This window comes from Poecilia reticulata, chromosome 7 (genome assembly GCF_904066995.2).
Source record: "Poecilia reticulata chromosome 7, P_reticulata-male-v2, whole genome shotgun sequence".
NCBI classification, from domain to species: domain Eukaryota; kingdom Metazoa; phylum Chordata; class Actinopteri; order Cyprinodontiformes; family Poeciliidae; genus Poecilia; species Poecilia reticulata.
The window spans coordinates 24,349,415-24,368,860 of record NC_088836.1 but is presented as its reverse complement, the minus strand read 5'-3'; the positions used below and the strand labels follow the sequence as shown (position 1 = coordinate 24,368,860).

The 19,446-nt window shown below is 41.4% G+C and overlaps 1 protein-coding gene across 7 annotated transcripts in view; it reads left to right on the top strand.

Annotated features, from left to right (window-relative positions):
* Positions 1-19,446, top strand: part of anks1aa (ankyrin repeat and sterile alpha motif domain containing 1Aa) — a 69,621-nt gene that overhangs the window by 38,043 nt on the left and 12,132 nt on the right. For 4 of the 7 annotated variants that reach the window (XM_017305849.2, XM_017305846.2, XM_017305845.2 and 1 more), the window contains 4 exons: positions 1,681-2,174; positions 10,515-10,574; positions 12,719-12,788; positions 15,517-15,632. In XM_017305849.2, the coding sequence (XP_017161338.2) occupies positions 1,681-2,174; positions 10,515-10,574; positions 12,719-12,788; positions 15,517-15,632 (740 nt within the window). The remainder of the gene's footprint in view (positions 1-1,680; positions 2,175-10,514; positions 10,575-12,718; positions 12,789-15,516; positions 15,633-19,446) is intronic. The other 3 variants (XM_017305844.2, XM_017305847.2, XM_017305848.2) reach the window with 3 other exon arrangements.

Sequence of the window (19,446 nt, the reverse complement as noted above, 5' to 3'; positions counted from 1 at the left end):
TAGACTTTCAGGAAAGGGGTAATTGTTGTTTTTATTTCTTGCAGGAATTGTGAACAGAGGTCTTTAGCAGCTTTAGAAACGTCCACATGTCTGAAGTGTCACAGTGACTCAAACGAATGAATGTCTTTGAATTTAAACTAAAAACAGAGCACGATTTTCCACTTCGGAACGATACAGACGGAGGAATGACGGCCAGCGCTGCCTCCAAACATGACATCATTAGTCAGATATTAGTGGGGTTGATGTTGCCAAGTAAAACACACGTCCCACCTCTGCGGTGACCTCACTCCTGTACTAAACACTGCTTTATCATCTGATTGTGTGTGTCTGTGTTTAACTCCCTGCCAGGGCTAACACCACGTGGGCCCATTGGGTTCACACTGATGTGCTCATTGGGCGTTCACACTCCTCCAGCTGCCAAGGAGAGCGTGGGTGTTTGGTCGTGATCTCGACATGTGTACGGAACACTCGCTCACCCCTTACAAAGGGCACACGCAAAAAAACTCACCCACACACTCTTTTTCTGTGTGTCAGGGCGTTGTTTAGTTCACTCCCTCACTGCAAATGGTCCCTGAAACGGTACAGATGAGCATCGGTGAGCTCAGTTGGATTCTGTTTATTTTTATTGCATGTTTTGTGTAGGACCGAAGTGCACCGACTGCACCGGGTTGTTTCTTTCCTGCGGTTCTGCTGCCCCAGATTCGCTGTCACCAAACACCCCGACCCTGTCGCCCCAACAGAACCCACACACACACACGCACACACACACACACACACTCACACACACACACACACACACACACACACACACACACACACACACACGCACACACACACACACACACTCCCACAGCATGTGTCACAGCACTAATTATCAGGAGTCTGGCTGCTAGAGGATAGGGTGATTCAAATTTCCATTCCTGAGCCACCCTGAGGGTCTAGAATTAGAAGCCAGAAGACGCAGAGGACGGCCGGCGAAGGCAGCAGACGGCGGCACGCATCGCTACGTTAGAGGAGAGGACGACTGTAGAACCGGGTCCAGAAAAGTGGGTTTTGTTCTCTTGGGGTTTGGTTGTTTCTCAAGAAGGCACAGTTGAGTTGTGGTAGATTTGATTGTGGGAAAAGAAGCTTAGGAAGCAGTAATTCCTTTGGGAGAGGGAGGGGGGAGGAAATCTAATTGTCTTCGCTTTCAATCTCATTGAGAGTTTGTTTTTTCTGCTAAGGACTGCCACTGTAAGTTTTTCTCTTCGTTTTATTGCGGCATTAAATGTGTGTAGGTTTGCACAAGGAGATGATTTAGTGGCTTGGAGGGATTCCTAGCTGGGGAAGCTGACCCAACATCCCGGTTGACGTGAAGCAGCTCACTGCGATGTCTTGCTTCAACTCTCTGTTACAAAACGCAGGCAGCCTGTGATTGCCGTCAGACGGCTGCAAGCTGGCTCTGGAATTCGCTCGTTTCGCCTGCCAACAAACGCCCTTTCCCTGCTCCGTCTCTTCTCTCTCCCTCTTCTTCCCTCCGTCGCTCGTGGTAGGAAACAATTGCAGATCTGTTTCAGGGTTTGTGTGGGTGGTTTCTTATTAGCCTTCCTCTCTGGTTCTGTTCTTCAGAGTAAAGTCCACTTTCTAGCTCTTTCAAGCTGCCTCTCTTCCTTTTTTTTTTTCTCTTCCCTCTGTGTTCAGATAACTCCCAGCCAAGCCAGGATCAGGCAGCAGGTGTCCCAGAGCAGTTCACTGGCCTCTTGCACGGATCCTCTCCCGTCGTCGACAGCCGTGAGGACGCCTTCAGGCTTCCAGGTGTTCTGCCACCAAACCAAGGCCAGCCGGAATCGAGGAAACCCGCCAAAGGGAAAGAGGAACCGCCGGCTGCTTCGCGTTCCCCTTGCCGACCCAGCATGGCTGCCATCCTGACGGACTGCGATCCGAAAGCGATTTACGCCACTGTGAACAAGGAGCCCAGGGACGGCGCGGCGGGAGCAGGATCTGGCATCAGGATGCGCCCTCCGGGCGACCTGAAGCTGGCCCGCAGCCTCTCCAAGTCCGACTCTGACTTGCTCGTGTCGCCTCCCGGTGAGGAGGAAGGGGGGCTGGGGAACCGGAGCGAGTCCGTTTCCAACTGTAGCACCGGCAAAAAGAGACTGGAGAAGTCTCCCTCCTTCACCTCAGAATGGGACGAGGTAAGCATCTGCTCTCAGAAAAGACTTTTTAGTGCATGTTATGGCTACGCAATGTTTGTTGAAGTATCTTCTTAATTTGGAACTTGATTTAAATGGATGATTATACTACTTGTGTCTGTATTTCCTTGTCTGTCTTTGCTTTGTAAAGTTATTCAGAGTTTAGTTTTTTTATTCTGTCGCACTGATGAATTCAAACATCAGCTGTAAACAGCAGATTGATTAGCCACCTGTCTTGCTGCGAGGGGAGCTCAAACATGTTGAGCTCAAACCTTCTGCAAACACAGCAGCTAATGCAAAATCTGTTTGCGCACGTAAATGATAAAACATTTAATATTTCCCCAAGCGAAACATTTTCTCGAGCTACAATTTGATTGTAGTTCCTCAGTCCTGACTCGTGTGGATTTTCCTAACTAAATATATTCCCCCTCTTCTATCCACTCTGCACGTTAATGCTTTTTGTCTGGATGTGGTTAAAGAGCTAAAGAGAGCTTCTGTGAAAGAAGATTAGAGAAGGCAAGGCAAGAAGATGGGGATAAAATGAACAAGAAGCTGAAAGGCAGAGACAAAAGACAGAGATTTGGAACATGAGACTAAGAATATCAAAGGCTCACATCGGCGCTTCAGTTCTTTCCGTGTAAAGAAAAAAAGATTCTGGTCCTTGTGGAGACATGGAAACCGTAAAGTGGACAGTTCACAAGAAAAACATTAACCATACGATTCTACTGTATACTACTGTATGTGGAAAAATTTCCCTTCAAGAGTTTTATTTATGGTTTATTAGAGATTTAGAGTTGATAGCTATACTATTATAGTTGGTTAAGTAATAAATTGGGATTTAAAATGTCAAGTTTCTGGTCGTTATCTTGAGATTTGACAATTTTTCTCTTTTGGCTTCTTTTAGTTATTGTGCTAGAACAATTTCACATAATCTGCGTAATCTGAGAGTTGTTTCCCAGTAATCACTCCTGAATTCTCCACATGACTAGCCTTTGGAGAACATGACTAGCAGAAATAGTCATGCATCTTGACTTAATATATGTTTTGTCACATTCCAGTGGTGATTTATGTGACTTCTTAACATATCTTTTCTGCAGCATTGCCCTATATTTACTCGCCTCCATTTTCCTATCACGTTTCTAAGTATTTAGATTGTGATGTTTTAAGTATGTTTGCAAATGAGCCGTGTTCTTCATTTTCAGGAGATTATGGAACAGTTTTGTGAGACTTTCAAAATTTGGGATGATGTTTTGTAACCTAACTGCGTCAAACGTTATCCCTGACCTGTTTGTTGTGTTCACTGGTCTCTGTGGTGCTGTTTGTTCAGAGATTATCAAACAAGCATCTGTGGCAAAGCTGCACAGTGTATCAAATCACAATCGTCATTGGCAACATCAATGTGCGCAGATTCACACACAAAAAGGGCTGTTTGCATGTAACATTTTGGTTACCTTTAATTGTTTTGGAGCAATCCTTTTCTTAAACTATTTTCCATAATCATTTACGTCATGGAATTATATTCAACAATAAAATAGCAATGTTTTCTAAATAAGTGACTTCTGAGGGCATTTGGTTTTGAGCTATGTTGTGTTTCTTTATTAAGAAAACAAGTTCAATGTGTGCGCATTACTGTATGTGGAGCTAGATGAGGAACAGTAACACACACACACACACACCTCCACACGGCTGAAAGAATACTTTATGTTGCAATGTTTTTGCTGCTGTGGACAAGTTTGTATCCAGGTTGCTGGACTACAGTGCAGACTGTAATCACCAATGGAGCTTTCTAATGATGGCATGTTGAGACAGTCCAGCTGTTGGCGTCACTGTTGCTGCAGCGTCATTTTTGTTTGCACCAACATAAACTGTTAATACCTCCCTCCCGACTGTAGACATTACTTATAAATGTCTTATTTACTCCTCACTTGGATGTGAGTGTGAGTTTATTATTTGTCAGTGATAAATTGCCAGAAGCTACCTTACTGTAGCTGCAGTTCCCTGCGGGCTGATGGATTTCAGAGCTGCACCGCCAGCCGCACTGCTGCAGGCTGTCGCCGAAGAGGAGAAGGTGGTCTTTGAGGGGCAGTTATGCACGACAGCAATTCGACCCTGTGTTTGCGCTGTCTGGAAATACTCATGTCAACACTTCCAACTTTAGTTACTCTGGGATGGACCCTGGCCAGTAGAACGCTTTTTACAGGAAACACTTCCCTGTTCTGGAGGTGAATTGTAAAATCTTGGCAGTGTGGCTCATTCCGACTTGTTGCTCTGTCAAGGTAACCTTGAGCATCTGATTTTATATTGGTATGGACTTCAAAGGGCATTTTCTCTTGATCTGAGTTTTGGCACTGTTAAAGATTTAAATTAGAAAAGACAAAAGTGACCTTTGTTTTTTTTTTTTTGTTCTTGTGTGACAGGCCTCTGTGGAATCATAAAGCACAGCTGTGTCTCCGGTCAACTCACCAGATTTTCTGAGTTTTACTAGATTAATTCAGTAGGAAATTTTTTTTATTTATTTCTTAGTCATGACAGAAGGATATATATGTCAAATATATCTCAAAAGTTGATAAGACACTATAAAAATAAGTATGAATTGGAAAAAAATATCTGTTTTTATTTCATTGTGGCGCTTAATTCTACATGCAATCCACCTCGTTTCCAATTATAGTCCTGTAAAATCCTATGTGGCTGATCAAACACACACACATATATATATTGCACAGACATCAATGTCTCGAAAATAAAGGAAAACAATTGAGATCCTAATCATCCAGACTGTGGGGAACATGTAAACCACATAACCAGTATAAACATTTTTTGTCTGTTTTAATTATATTTGCTTGCACCAGTTCCAATTTTTTTTCTGAATTTATACCATCATCTTCATTTCACTTGGGAATCCCATTTAAATTGTCCCCTACCTAAATTTAAATCTGCTCAATACATCTTTGACTCAACCTTTGACGTTCTTCACATTTAGTAGCATAATATGGAGAATATGGAGAGAAAGAAATGATTAAATCTCATCCTAATAGGAACTTTAAATTCACAATTTTCTGTTTCCCTCAGGTATAAATATAGTTTGAAAAAGAGGCCTGTGTCGTTCTTTAAAAATTGGAATAACAGAAAAATCTATTAAATTTCGACACACATGTGGATACCTATAATTAAAAAATGGCTACAGGAATTGGCTACTTGCTTAAACTTGCCCATAACTAATGTCAGAGCAGAAATTAGAAAGTTTAAAACAACTACAACGGAGACTAAAACAACAGGACATGAACCCTACTTAAAGCTCACTGTTAGAAAATTGCAGGAATATGTATAGAGTAAAGATTCAGTTATTTTAAGGTTGTTTTGCCTATAAATGTGGAGGCACACATTTATTCTGCAATTGTAAAAAGTAGCAGCAGTTTTGCATCTTTAGACCTAATTTTGCTTCATCATAGTCAGAATTTTTGTGAAAAATGTCATAGATAATATTTGCAAAATGTTTAAATCGCCACATTTTTCTCAAGAAGCATATTCAATCAGTAAATTTTAGTTTATTTAGTTCTTAGCTGGAAATGTGGTAAAATAAAATGGACACTTCCAAAAATGTAGCTAATTATTGCATTTCAGGTGAATAACAAACTCAAATAAAATATTTTTTGCATTAGTTTTTTTGTATTATTATTTCATCCACCTTGAATGGCTTGCTTTCTGGTGGTTCACTGTAAAGCACAACTATATAGTTTCACAAACACTTCTCCTACATTGCCAGAGGGGATGTACTCTTTTGGAGAGCGTGACATGATTAAGGCATCCGTGTCGTTACTCGGTTATTGGATGCCGCTGCTCCTCCCAGATACCCTCAGCAGCTAATAACATTCCTGAAGCCATCTTGTTGCCTTTTTAGTGACGGTTGTGCAAACATGAAGCCAGCCCACCAAGCACAGGAACTAGTGGACTTGTAAAAGTTGCACAGAACAAAAGTCTTTGAACATTTCTGCCCTGATTATTTATTCATCCCACATGAGTTTTTTGGGGTTTTTTTCTACTCAAATAAATTGGCAGCACAACTGAATTGTTTTAGGATTATAGTAACAGTGAAGTAGAATGTAAATGTAAAATGTTAGTTTGTTCCTGCAGGGTGGAAAAAATATCATGCCCCCATTGATGTCATGCATGTCAAGGCTCCTTGCTTTGCTTCTCTGTTGCAACCTACAGATTGTGTTTGCGTGAAACAGCCTGTCAAGCCACACCAACAGCTTTACAACTGCACGCATATGGCAGCAAGAGTGACTTTGAAATGTACAAGCGCTAAGCTGCAACGTACAAAATTTAAGCCTGCTGCCTGTGAAAGGAGGCTTTGAAGAAGCATGCCACAGCGCTCAACTCTGTCCTTTCTGCTGGAAAAAGATACCATGATGTTTTCTTCTCTCTCTCTCTCTCTCTGTTTTTAATACAATTTTAAATGAGATGAGTGAATTATGGATTGGGTAAGACTTTGGTAAGAAGAAAGTTTCTTCTCACATGTACATTGATTCAGGTGCATTTGAGGTCTGTGTTCGAAATCCTCAAACATTTTCTGTTTTATTTTTTTCTTCTAATCAAAGAGTAAAAGCCCTCATGTGCTCAAGATGGAATCTTTTTAATATTTATCTTTAGTGCTGAGGAATTTGTGAGGGAAGTTGTAAAAGTTTGATTGGGTATAGCCGTGCCTGCACTCTCTTTAATGATGCTGGCCGAGTCGTCGAAAACTTGAGAAGTCCCTTCTCTATTTGCTGTGTTTGCCCTCTCTTCAGCCCTTATCACCGCATCTACCAGCGAGCGCCCGAGCTGCTGTGACAGCCGTCTCTGGTCACGACTGGCTGCTCCCCAACTCTCTTTAGAGCTATTTGACAGCATTTGGTCTGGGGGTCTCACAGGACGCTGCCGAACCCACCCCCTGGTTCATTTACATACCCCTTTAAAAAAACATCTTTCTCTCCTTTTAAAATGCTTTGCTAAATATTCCAGCTCTTTTCTTTTCTGTATCTGTCCACCCTCCCTCTTTTCCTTTTTTTTATGCCACACACGCACACACACACACGCGCACACACACACACACACACACACACACACACACACACACACACACACACACACACACACACACACACACACACACACACACACACAGATCTGTGGATGCTCTGCCTCTGGTTTCAAGACAAGGAGATTAGACTTGCATGAGGTCCTGGCCTATGCATTTCTCCATTTAAGAAGCTCAGAGTGTGACTGTGCCGTGTGTGTTTTGCACGGTGGGTGCGTAAAGCGCATGCTAATGCAGGTTGGAGAGATGACAATCCAAAGGGGGCACATTGTGTGGGCCGGCGCTTGGAGAAAAGAAGACGTAGAGCTGCAGAAAGACACGGAGGGAGAGGGTCACTATCTGCTACCACACTGCACTTTTTAACTTCACTTTTGATTTGCACGTATCAGACCCACTAGCCACTATGAAGCCAGCTTTTGTGAGTATTGATTCCCTTACAGACAGCAGCTCTTTCAACATGTTTGCATTACATCTACGGATTAAAGTTTGATTCTTCATTAGTTAAGCCGTGTAATGGGGCAAATCAGTGGTTTGCTTACGAATAATTTTTTTTTGATAAAAATTTGCCGATTGCGTTTAATGATGCTCCGACTAGGGTTTTTTTTAGGCCAGTACCAACTTACGATTTTCTGATGTCGTGACCTGATTCAGACTATGACATATAAAAGTGAGAAAAAAATGTCCATCAACTTCTTTGTCAACGAATTTCTTGAGAGAAGAATGTCAGATTTTCCAATGTCAATCTGACTGATTCTTTTGTAATCGATTCACTTTTACGTGAACATGTATTTTCTGTTGCTCTCCAACTTGTCGGGATTGTCCCCACACAGTGCCGAGAACGAGACATATGGAGACCATTTACTGCCCACACTTTATTCAAAGGAGAGAAAAAGTTGTTGGATGAAAGATAAAAAAAGTTTTTCTGGTCGTTGCGCTGCTTTTTTCTAAAAATGTAACCGTGACATTGGGCTATTTCAGGAGGAGGTTGGTGCAACTGCTGACTGTGCTTTGTCCTGCTGTGGCATTGAAGTGTTGGCACCTTCCATTGAAAGTGGGGTGTTGGTGTTCCCTGTGATGCTTCTATAGTTTGCAGCCAACTCTCGCTTTGTTGCCAGTTTGTCAATTTTAGTCCCCCTAGTCTGGGTGAACTGTCGTTGTCTCTCTCTGTGCCAGGTGTCCTTTATTGTCTCCCATAATCACCCCATCTAACTTTATTCGCTTGTTTTTTTTTTAAAGGCTGCGGATGAAAAGATTTTTTGAAGTCTCAGTTCAGTGAATTTATTGTGCTCAGTCATCCCCAAGAAGCAGGCCCACTGTGAGCAGAATGATAAATAGGTTGACTCACACCAGGACCGTCTCTCATCATCGCCGGCTCTTCAGCTGTTGACCTCCACCTTGCCGGTGACTTCTGGCCTTTCTCTTTGTGTTTCTCTGTTCATTGGGAGTTTCTGCAACAATGAGCCCCTCCCTTCCTTCTCTGCGTATTGATTTGGGCCTCATGTGTAAAAAAAAAAAGCACACTCTCCTCTGTTATTTCTCATGCCTCTCAGCTCTTTTTAGTCCTGAACCATTTTTTTCCCTCTTGCTGTAGATATAATTTACCTTGAAGACATTACTGCCTCATATCCCCTGATAAGGGTATATTTGCCCAGTTCCAACACTATATCCCACCTGTCTTTCACGCTAGCTGACTCTGATTCTCACCGGACCTGCTGCTACTCCCTTCCCCATTATAAAATGCAAGTAGAAGTGATTCAGCGAGACAGAAACACTTGTGTGTGTTTTGTTTCTGCATCTATATGCAGATTTGCGCCACTGTTTGTGTTTTAAGACTCATCCTGAGACTGTTGAACGTGCAGCAGAATTACATCTACTTCAGTGATATGATTTTCTCACGGGTGAAATTAAAAAAACACATTATTATTCAGTGTTATGCAGTGTCCCTTTCTGATTGTTGCTGCAGAGTGATGCCTCCAACAGGATTCTTGGCCTCCCTCATGTGCAAACCTCAGCCACTTTACGAGACCAGAGCCCTGGCTTGTCGCTGGTAAAGCAGGAGCTACAACTGCTCTGCAGCGGCGAGGTTCTGCAGACCGGGAGCGCTAATTAATGCCACTTTTTATCTTTAGTTTTTCAAATCACTTGAGGTCTTGTTATTTAAAACTGTCAGTCTCGAAATCTTACTTTTCTCTAGCTGGAGAGAGGTATTTTTATATTTTAAAGAGCCAGTGTCATCATTTTGCAGCTTTTCTTTTTCAGTTGCGCTATTTATTATTTTGCAGATGGCTTTCAGATGTTTGGTACTAACAGAGAGGTCATAAAAATACACATTTTTCTTACCTGACAAACTTTATGTTTTTATAAATTGCCTTGCTCAAGCTAGCTGTGGTATGAATTATAGTCCTCTTGCCTCAGGTTTAGATTGTTGCTTCTCTTTTTTCTGGATTTTTAGGAGGGAATTGCATCCTCAAGTTTGGCTTTTAGCTGTTTAATTCACATATATGAAGACTAGACTGTTCAAAATGTGGTTAAATCTTTTCATGATTTATAAACACTGCGCCAGTTCCATTAGTAACCTCCTTCTAATGAGAGTACTTCATGGTCCAAAAAGCTCTAAGACTTGATGTAAAATGAAACTCTATGAGATAACACAAGAAGGTTGAGTACAGTCTTACATATTTTAGCTAGTATTTCAATTTTTTTTGGTTCTTCGTTCTTTGCCAGTCTCTTTTCAAGCATGTTCTGGTTCGGTGCGTTACTTTTATTGTTTGTTCTTGCTTCAACATTGCAGCCCACAGTATTCTCTAACACAATGGTTCCCAAACCTCTTAGTTTACAACCCACAAAACACAAAATAGCAGAGGATGATTATTGCCATGTCCCCACTATCAGTTAAGTATTTAAGCATTTCTGCATTTAAGCAGCTGTGTAGTAACACAAACAACCAATAAAATGCATATTTAGTTTTAAGTTATTCTTTTAGTTTTGGTAATATTTACATGCTCTGACATTGTAATTTGTGGTTATTTTAATTTCTGAAGAATATTTCAGGGATTTCCATGTTCACAGCTTTACAGATAATGTTCTTCTCAGATTTGTCCTCTTGGTTGTGTGGGTTTATCCCGTTCAATCTCATTGAAATACCTTTAAGTGTGTTATTGTAACTTTACATAATGTTCATTAATAGGGCTGCGGTGAATATTTTTGCAAGGCATGTGCATGAAAGTCGAACAAAAAAACAAAAAAACTGAATTCTCTGTTGGCAGACTCAGATGTCTTCTTCTTCTTCTTCCCCAAAACAAGGAGGATCTGACTCCACTGAGAGCGTAAGATGCCCGTTTTCATGTGAATACCTGCTGGTCTGTTGGGGGTTTGGCTCTCTGCGCTTTCTTTATCGAGGTAGAGGGGATCCTTTCAGGTTTCATGTCTTCTTTTAAAGTGGAAAAAAAAAGTCTTGGTTGCTGTCCATTTATTTCTCTCTTCAAGCCCAGATGCTTTGACCTAGCCTGACGGCGGCATGCTTGTAGCTTGTATAGATGTGCGAATTTTAAAGTTAAGCTTCTTCCCCCGATGCAGTAAGAGATGTTTTATTTGTGCACCATTCGATCATTAAACTTCCACACAATGAGTGATGACTTGCAACTGTACGCTTGTGGCAACTCGTTGCATATTTAATTACGCTAACCGGAGGCTGTCTGGGAGCTTTTTAAGCAGATCTCAGTTCTTGAGCTCTAAGAGCATCACAGATTCTGGTTGAAATATCCTCAGCGAGACACGGATGAAAAAAGCTGCCGTGCGACTTTACTCCGCAGGATCCGGATTGACAGTATCTGACAGCGGTGACAGCAGCCCTGTCTGTATCTTCTCTTTTATTTGACTCAATCCTGATGTCCATGCATAATCAGCTCTGGGCTGGTTAGAATGGATCCCATGTTTCTGTGCTGTGACAGGGGTGATAATTAAGCCGCTTGGTCAACCGTTGCCCGGCGAAGCTAGTTTCCTCTCTAAATTGTATGCATGCATTAAAAAATCTATGCTAATGTTTGGAGATGGAACATTAGTGATGTTTATATGCATTATGTGGTGATGCATGTAATTATTACTAGAAACATGGGTGTCTGGGTTCTCTCAGGTGTGAACAACGCTTTCTGCTCCGTTAACCCGGTGTGTACTTTCTCTATAGAGCCTTGCATTTAAGTAATTCTACGTGTTAAAGCTGGTTTTGGCTGCAGAAACCTGCCTGCCACCAATTTCACAGAAGATTTAAACAAATGGATCAGCCGAAACACTTTGACGGATGAGGACGAGCGGTCGGCCATTTTATGCGTCCTTAAGCTGCCCTTCACAGTGTTTATTTGCATGATCTCAGATGTTTATGTGGGGTTTTCTATGTGCTCACTGTTTCCTCCCAGTACAGACCTTGCATGTTGGGCCATTTTGGAGCGAGTGTTTGTGGGTTTCTGTCTCTTTGTATTAAATGTGTGATGGAGTGGCGACCTCCCAAGAGTGGATCCTTCTGCTGGTCCAATTTCAGCTGCAATAGGCTGCGGCTCCCTCGTGATTTTCTGGGGGATGAGGCTGTTGTATCTGCATGGTCAGATGGATGGAACCACAACTGTCACACCCTCCTCACTGGGAAAACAATCGTATTATATTTTGTAGCAGGAATTTTTATATTTTTTTTCTTTTCTTTCTTCAATTTTGGGTCACTCCAAGCAAACTTACACACCTAACTTACTTTGGTTTCTTCTTTCTGAGTAAAAAAAAGACATAAAACCTTGAAGCTATCTGAAAAGATAAATAAATAAGTACTAAAGTTCCTCTTCTTTGTTTAGACATCAAATATCTGAAGTGAACTTTTTTTGTGCAAATGCACATTTTGCTTAAAAAAGGAGAGGTTGCACGTAACAGCACCTTCAAGCAATTATTCCAGTCACTCTGAAAGTTTTACTAGATCTCCATTTTGTCAATGTTTGCCAAAAGTTAATTTACCAGTGTGAATAAATGAAATGCTTTTTTCTTTCTATTCTGATTTAATATCTTGCTGTTGTGCAGATTTAGATCACACTGGGTTGCTCCTCTCAGCTGAGACTGAGTGAACTTCTCTCCAGAACATTTCTTGCTACAACTGTTTCCATGCACGCTGTCAACACTTTCCCCAAATTATGGAAATAAAATTCCAACAAATGCTGTTGTTAAAAACAAATAGTTGGTAAGGATCCCAACAAATCTTAAATCATACATACAGTGACATTGTAGACTAACTATAAACTTTTGAAGGATCCTTAAACTAATTGGAAATAAAGCCCAACGGAGGTTTTGACCTAAAATGGTTTGTGTCTGCTGGGATGGAGTGACCCTGCTGTTTACAGCAAGAAGATGTTTTCTGATCTATTAAAGTCGAAAGTGGATGTCGAAATGATTGACTCTTAAATATTCCTAACTGTTGCCTGTGTGCTTCTGTCTCTAGATTGAGAAGATCATGACTCTTATTGGAGCGGGCATCGATTTCTCCAGAGATCAGCATTATGATACTCCAGGTAGAGTATGGCTACAGTTGTTTTCATGCGCTCACTGTCATTTCTCCTGTAATGTTAAGAACGGTGCTTCTTTTATTGAATTAAAACAAAAATCCCTGCTGGGTGCTGATTATCAAATACATTAAAGTGCCACATCAACAAGGGGTAAGGTGTGATACTCAGCCTTGATTATAAATTAGAATATTATCGAATAGTCCATTTATTTTAGGAATATTATCACATTATATCGATTCATTACACACAGATGGATGTTTTAAAAGCCTTTATCTTCGCTAATCATCATAATTTTCTGTTTACACTTAGTGTAAGTATGACATATAACTAAGAACACTCCATTAGTAGCCAACAATCTTCATGAGAATGCATATTTTAATTGAATTTACTGAATATGACTCCAAAGCTTGCGGGAACCCGGCTCTTGACGACTAGAGTTAAGAGAACCTTTCAAATGTTCAACTTTCAAAGAACCAAGACAGTGTTGTAAAGAAGACGAAGCCAGAACATTTCCACAATAAACGGCTGAAGTAAGGCAACAAACAAACACATGAAGTTATTGGTGCTGAAGATGGTTAAAAATCCAGGCTTCTAATTGGACTTTTCCCATGACTGTACTCCATAAGTTGCTTGATGTTGTTTTGAACTATATTCCTCATCTTAAGGCCATTTCTAAAGTTAAAGTTACTTTGATCCCTAATTGGAAGATCAGGGACCTAATTACATTTGGTGCTGGGTTTTAAGTACCCCGCCTCTGCTCCTCTGTTACTGTTCTGGCTTTTCTGAAGCCTGTCATCAGGGGTGATGAATGGCCCATGGGAGCTGTAGCGGTAACCCGAGCAATCGACTCCTTCCCTTTAGCATTCCCCTCTCACATCGCTCAACATTCACCTTGACTCTGCGTTAACTACTTTTCGATATATTTCATCGGTGCAGCACCTCCTCTGTGCCTCGGTGCAGTCTTCTTATTCTAACCCTCTGCTTGTTTTTCGCGCTGGAGAGGGCTCTTAAAATATTAACCACTACGTATGTCAGTGGAGTGAGTGCATTTGACTCTGTAGTTCTGAGGGAAAGCTGACACTTCAGTGGTAATGTGGTTAGTGCTCCATCACAGACTGCAGCCATGTGATGATCTGATGTGGAGTCTGGACCCAGAGTTGTGTGCATATGAGCCTCAGTTGGTGCTGCTGCTGCTGCTGCTGTCAGGAAAACCACCGGGGAGACTCGCTGGAGAAAAGTCTCCCTGGCTAATTGACACACGGGAAACTGCGTCACTTCCCCCCACCCTGCTGATTACTCCTCTGTTTGACAACGGTGCTCGGATTCGATTGGCTCCGTGCCGGCAGCCTCTCGTATTTTCAGCTTTTTACTGATTGACTCACGAGTGAAAGATATAGCAGAAGAGGAAGACCTAACGAGTGCAAGAAAGGAAAAGACTGAGATAAAGATGCTCCAGGAACATTAATCCAAATGCAGTTAAGAGGGGTTCTGAAACAGTATCGTTAAATGACAAAAATAATCCACCTGCAGTATTTCAAAGAAAGAGAGAGAGAGAGGGGAGGGTGAGAGTGCATGGAAGAAGGGAGAGGGAGAGAAAAAGGGAGGAGAGGGGGAATCACGGGCAGGACAACGGACAGACTACACTTCGGCATGAAGGATTGAACAGTGTGCTCTGCATTACAGAGGAGTTAAAAGGACGACTGTTTCCCTCTCGGACTTTTGTCTTTAGCCCTGTTGTCCGTAAAAGAGTTGTTTTATTGCGAGCAACCTGTTTTCTGTTCTTCGACAAACTTCTGGAGGAACCAAACGAGGATCAAGTGTTTTGATGTGGGAATCCCATCTGGCGGCGCGTTGGATCTGCTGCAGATCTGAGGAGTGGAAAATAGACTTTTGACTGTGCATCATATGCGGAAATGTTGTTATAGCCTATGTTGCTTATTAGTCATTTTGTGCGTTTTTTTTGTCCTGTGAAAGGTGAGACTTAAGTCTTGTGTGCATTTTAAGTGTTGGGAAACCAGATGTCCTGTGATTGGCAAATTTATTGTGATGAAGTAGAGCACATTATTATATTGGGAGGATAAGAGACAGTCCTCTGCCTTTGCACTGGGTGGCTGCTCCCAGTTCAGGCTGCTGACAGCTGTCACTGTGGCGCTGCTTTGTGATCAATCTCAGCTCATTGCAGGCATGTCTCAGGTTTCTCTTGTTACTACTTCTTCTATTCTCTTTTATTTTTATGCATCCGCCCACGGAAACTCATGGATTATCTCGTTGGTAGGCTGAAGATGTGAATAAAGAATGGACCTGTAATTCAACCACCTAATAAGCAACTTTCCACTTTCCTGAAACAAAAGACCTTCACTGGATTTGTGTTCACTCAACTTATGAACTCAAAGCAAGTCTGGAGCTTCAGGATCTCGCTTTAGAAATATTTTAAGCTGTTCCCAACAAAACCACAGCTGGTTTAAATAAAAATAGACTCCGTACTATTTTTATTTTCCCCTTCACCCCTTGCAGGGGGCATTTTAATCCATCATGGCTAACTGTGGCTCGGCCCCCGCTGCCCGGCGGGGGATGACACCCTCTCCTCGTAGGACGCTGTCTCCGCCGGCCTCTTGCTGCTTGTGCGCTCGGCTCTGCTGGCCGAGAATTATGTGGCAATGCCACGTCTCTTCCTCAGAGTGCCGCTGCTACCGGCTGAAAGGTTTCTCTCTGCTGAAGCGCTTTCCACTGTCAGCAGGTGCTGCAGGCCGGCTGCTGGACCAGCCCGTGGGGGACTGGCTGGAGCACGTGGGGCTGCCGCAGTACGAGAGCAAACTGCTGCTGAATGGCTTTGATGACCTCCACTACATGGTGAGTCTTTATTTTCTAAGTGACACTGGTACATTTTGTGTTTTATTTTTAACATTTCTACGACCTTTGAGTTTTCCTCTTATTCAAGTTAAACTTCAAATTGTGCATTAATATTAATGAAGCTTGCTTTAGATGGAGGAAGGTCCAAGTAACTTGATCAGAAATGTGATTACCTCATTTTTTTGTGTGTGTTGTTGGAGCAACAGCAGGTTATTTGTTTTCAATGATGGATTTTGTCCATAATTCAGTTTTGCAATTACATCATCTATTGTGAAATTTATCTTATGGCTGCAGTTTGACTTAAATGTCAGAGTATCTCTGTTTTTGTGCTCTAAGCTGATTATCCACAAGTTTCCCAAATGAGCAGTGCTTACAAAAAATGTAATATACCTTGAACCAGTGGTACATACTCATAACTAAAAGGTTACCCTAAAACACTAATGACAAACATCAGTTGCACTAACCCTAAAGTGCTAAATTGGTGTAACTATTGGAAGTATACATTAAAGTGTTAACTTTATCCATGCAGATGCTAACCATGTGTTAACCATGTGTCAATAATATAACGTGCTGCAACATGTCGCCCTCAACAAGGCGCATCCATCTGAACGGTGATTCATTGGAGCAACATTTCACTCGTGGTTTCAGGTTTGTAGTTGAGGACTGTAACCTTTGTTTCACTGAAAGGTTAACAAAACAGCCACGTAAATTAACGCTACACAGTTAATATGGAAAAGTACATTTATCTAAGTGCGTTAAATGTTTTCAAACGTAGCAAAAATGCTAAAGCACTAGATGGAAAAACCAGCTCTGCTATTAGCAAATTATTGAAAGTGTTGCCACAACTGCCTTGAACTTTACACATTTCCACCAAGTTGTATTAATTTTACCAGGATTTTGTGCAACAGAGAAACACAATAGTGCATCATTGTGAAGCAGAACTAAAAATCTACATGTTTTTTCTTTACGTAAGAAGTTTAAAAGGTGCAGCTTACATTTGTCTTTCACCCATAAGAAAATATAACTTATTTAGTAAATTGTCAACCTGTGTGTGGCTTAGTATAAATACAGCTGTTCTCAAAAGGCCTCAGGTTTGTTAGACTTGAAGACCAATAAGCACATAAAACACTTCATGGTTCAAGTTGTCAAGTTTAAGAAGGGGTTATCGTAACACCACATGGGGCAATTTTCATCATCTGAGAACGGAGCATGGTGCAGCTGCAAAATGAGCTTCAGAGACCAATAAGACAGATTGAAAAATCTGTTAACAGAACAACTATTTGTCAAGTTTGGCATTTATGCAAGGTGGGCAAGAAGAAAGCCATTGTTGAAAGAAATGTGCATTTACCACAAGTTGTTTAGGGACATAAACTTTTGGAAGGAGGTTGTGAGCCAATTTCAGAGTAAGAAGTTAGAAACTCTGCTTCTGTCAGATTTTTTGCCTTTGTTTTGCCTTGACTCGGGTATAGCCAGCACTTTAAGTCAGCCTGTCCAGAGCTCATGAGGCTGATGTCATGTCCTCTCACTCAGAACTCGCTGTAAAAAAAAAAGAAAAAAAAAGCAGTTTGGAGAAACACCTGAGTGATCAACGGGTAGCTGTTGCTTTGCCGACACACTTCTCCAGCCTGTGGTGTGCAATGCCACTGTGAGTTAGCTCAGGTGCTGCTGGGAGTAACGAGGACAGACGGAGGAGGGGACGAGGGACCCAGCTGGTGACGAAGAGTTGGAGACAAAACAAACAAACTCTGAAATAGATGCAGTAAAAGCACATTCGCTTTAGCACCAGCAGGGATCTGTTTTCATCCTGCTCAGCGAGAAATCATCATAAACAGATGGCTTAATCGAGTTTGGCAAACATGTTCCATTAATCTTCAATTCAATAAGCACCGGATAGCTGGAAACACTATACGTCTGACAAATAAATATTTGCTAATTGTGAATTTTCTGCTGTTATTTATACACAGAAGTGTGCAGTGATCACTGATATATGCCTCAGCCACCTTCGTGTTTTACGTAACACAAGATTACAGCTTTAAGTATTTATTTTTTTTATCCTTTTTAATGTTGATATAAGTCTGTGTTGAAGCCTCTGAAGTTTCTCCCCGGGTTTTAATCGTACTGCTGGTTTAAGTAGCTCACACTCGTCTTCCTCAGCCTCGAATCCCCTCCTTTTCAGAGCAGAGAGCTAAAAAAAGACAATTCTGTTTTTGATCAGCTTTGGAGACCACCAGTTGTCCTAAAATCTGTCCCATATTTAAAGGAAAACTCCAACCTTTATATGCTGTTTAAATCAAGTTGAAAATAAATGTTTCTTGGTTAATTCATGTCTGCTGTACCTGGTGTCTAATTAAAAAGTCTTTACTCCCCCACTTGGTCCACTGTGATGTCAGTCCTATCCTCCAGGCTCAAGATTTGGATCAATAGGAGCACTGATTGTGTTATGTTCTGCTCCTGAAACCTATTAGATGCTTTTTATCGACTGCTGGAGAAATGTCCTGCCCAAAAATGGCTCCCCTAACAGCCAGGGTGCAAGTAATGCTCAGGAACAGAAATATCCTGTTCTTTCCGAATGATCTTTCCTTCTGGCTTCCATGCCAGAAGGAAAGACCTGGCATGGAAGATCTTTCCTGCTCAGAAAGATTCTGAGCAGGATCTTTCTGCTCAGAAACAGAAAGATCCTGTTCTTTCCGAATGATCTTTCCTTCTGGCTTCCATGCTTGCGTTCTTCACTCCCCTCCTTCCTCCCTTCATTCCAGCTTTCTGGTTGTTGTACAAAAATTTGTCGTAAACTCATAGTGAACTTTTGTATTATAATATGAATATAAATGAACATAACTAGCTATGAACTCTGTAAAGTTGAGTCTGTAAAACTGTGGAATATTTAGCAAAATATGTAGGAAATCTTAATTTCTGGTGGGTTATGGGCTTGAGCCAAGCTTCTTTTGTGTCCAGAGATTTTTTTTTGTGGTCAGATAGAAGAGAGGAAATTTTCTTTGGACATGAAATTTAGTAGCAAAGTCTTCATTAGTGGAAGCTTGTTTTTAATCTGACAGTTGCTCAGAGGCTACAACAAGCATCAAATCCCACGACATTGGTTAATTTTTTTCATGGTGCATTTCTCTAATCTCCAAATCAACAGTTTTTCTATCTTTGCCATCTTTCAGTATTTGTACACTGCCATGAAAAACATCCCAATCCTTCTCACATAATTTTATCAATGTCGAGAAACCCTGCAGAAAAATTAGAGTAATGGTTCCATATATTAACATTTAAATGAATGTGAGTTGATTGATTCTTCTGTTGTCTGTTTGTTATGATATTTTAATATATAGTTAAGCAAATCTGCAGTTCTTTTGGGGGGGAAAATTGACGTTTTGTACGACCAGTCACGTCTTCCTCAGCTTCTTTCTCCAGGTCTGAATAGTTTGATCGCAGCCAGTTTAGCATGACACACTGAGATTATCAGTATTACTGGCTGGATGTCCTTTAGATGGTCTGAATAATCTGTGCTCCTGATTGCCCAGTATGAATTCAGAGCACTTCTTGTCCAGTGGGAAGTCTGTGGCCTTTCTCTGGATAAGCAAAGGAGGGAAAGAGGAGCTTTTGAAAGAAAGTAGTGCAGTGATAGAAGAATGGTCAAGTTTCTGGTGATTTCTCCCTTTGTCATTTTGTTCTTTTGTGATTTTTTTTTGGGGGGCGGTGGGGGGCTTTTCAAACCAAACACCTTCATGCACATTTTGTACCAACCATACACAATATGAGCTGGTAAAGAGGCGACTATAGACCTAGAGCCACAATTAACTGTGCAGTTTGC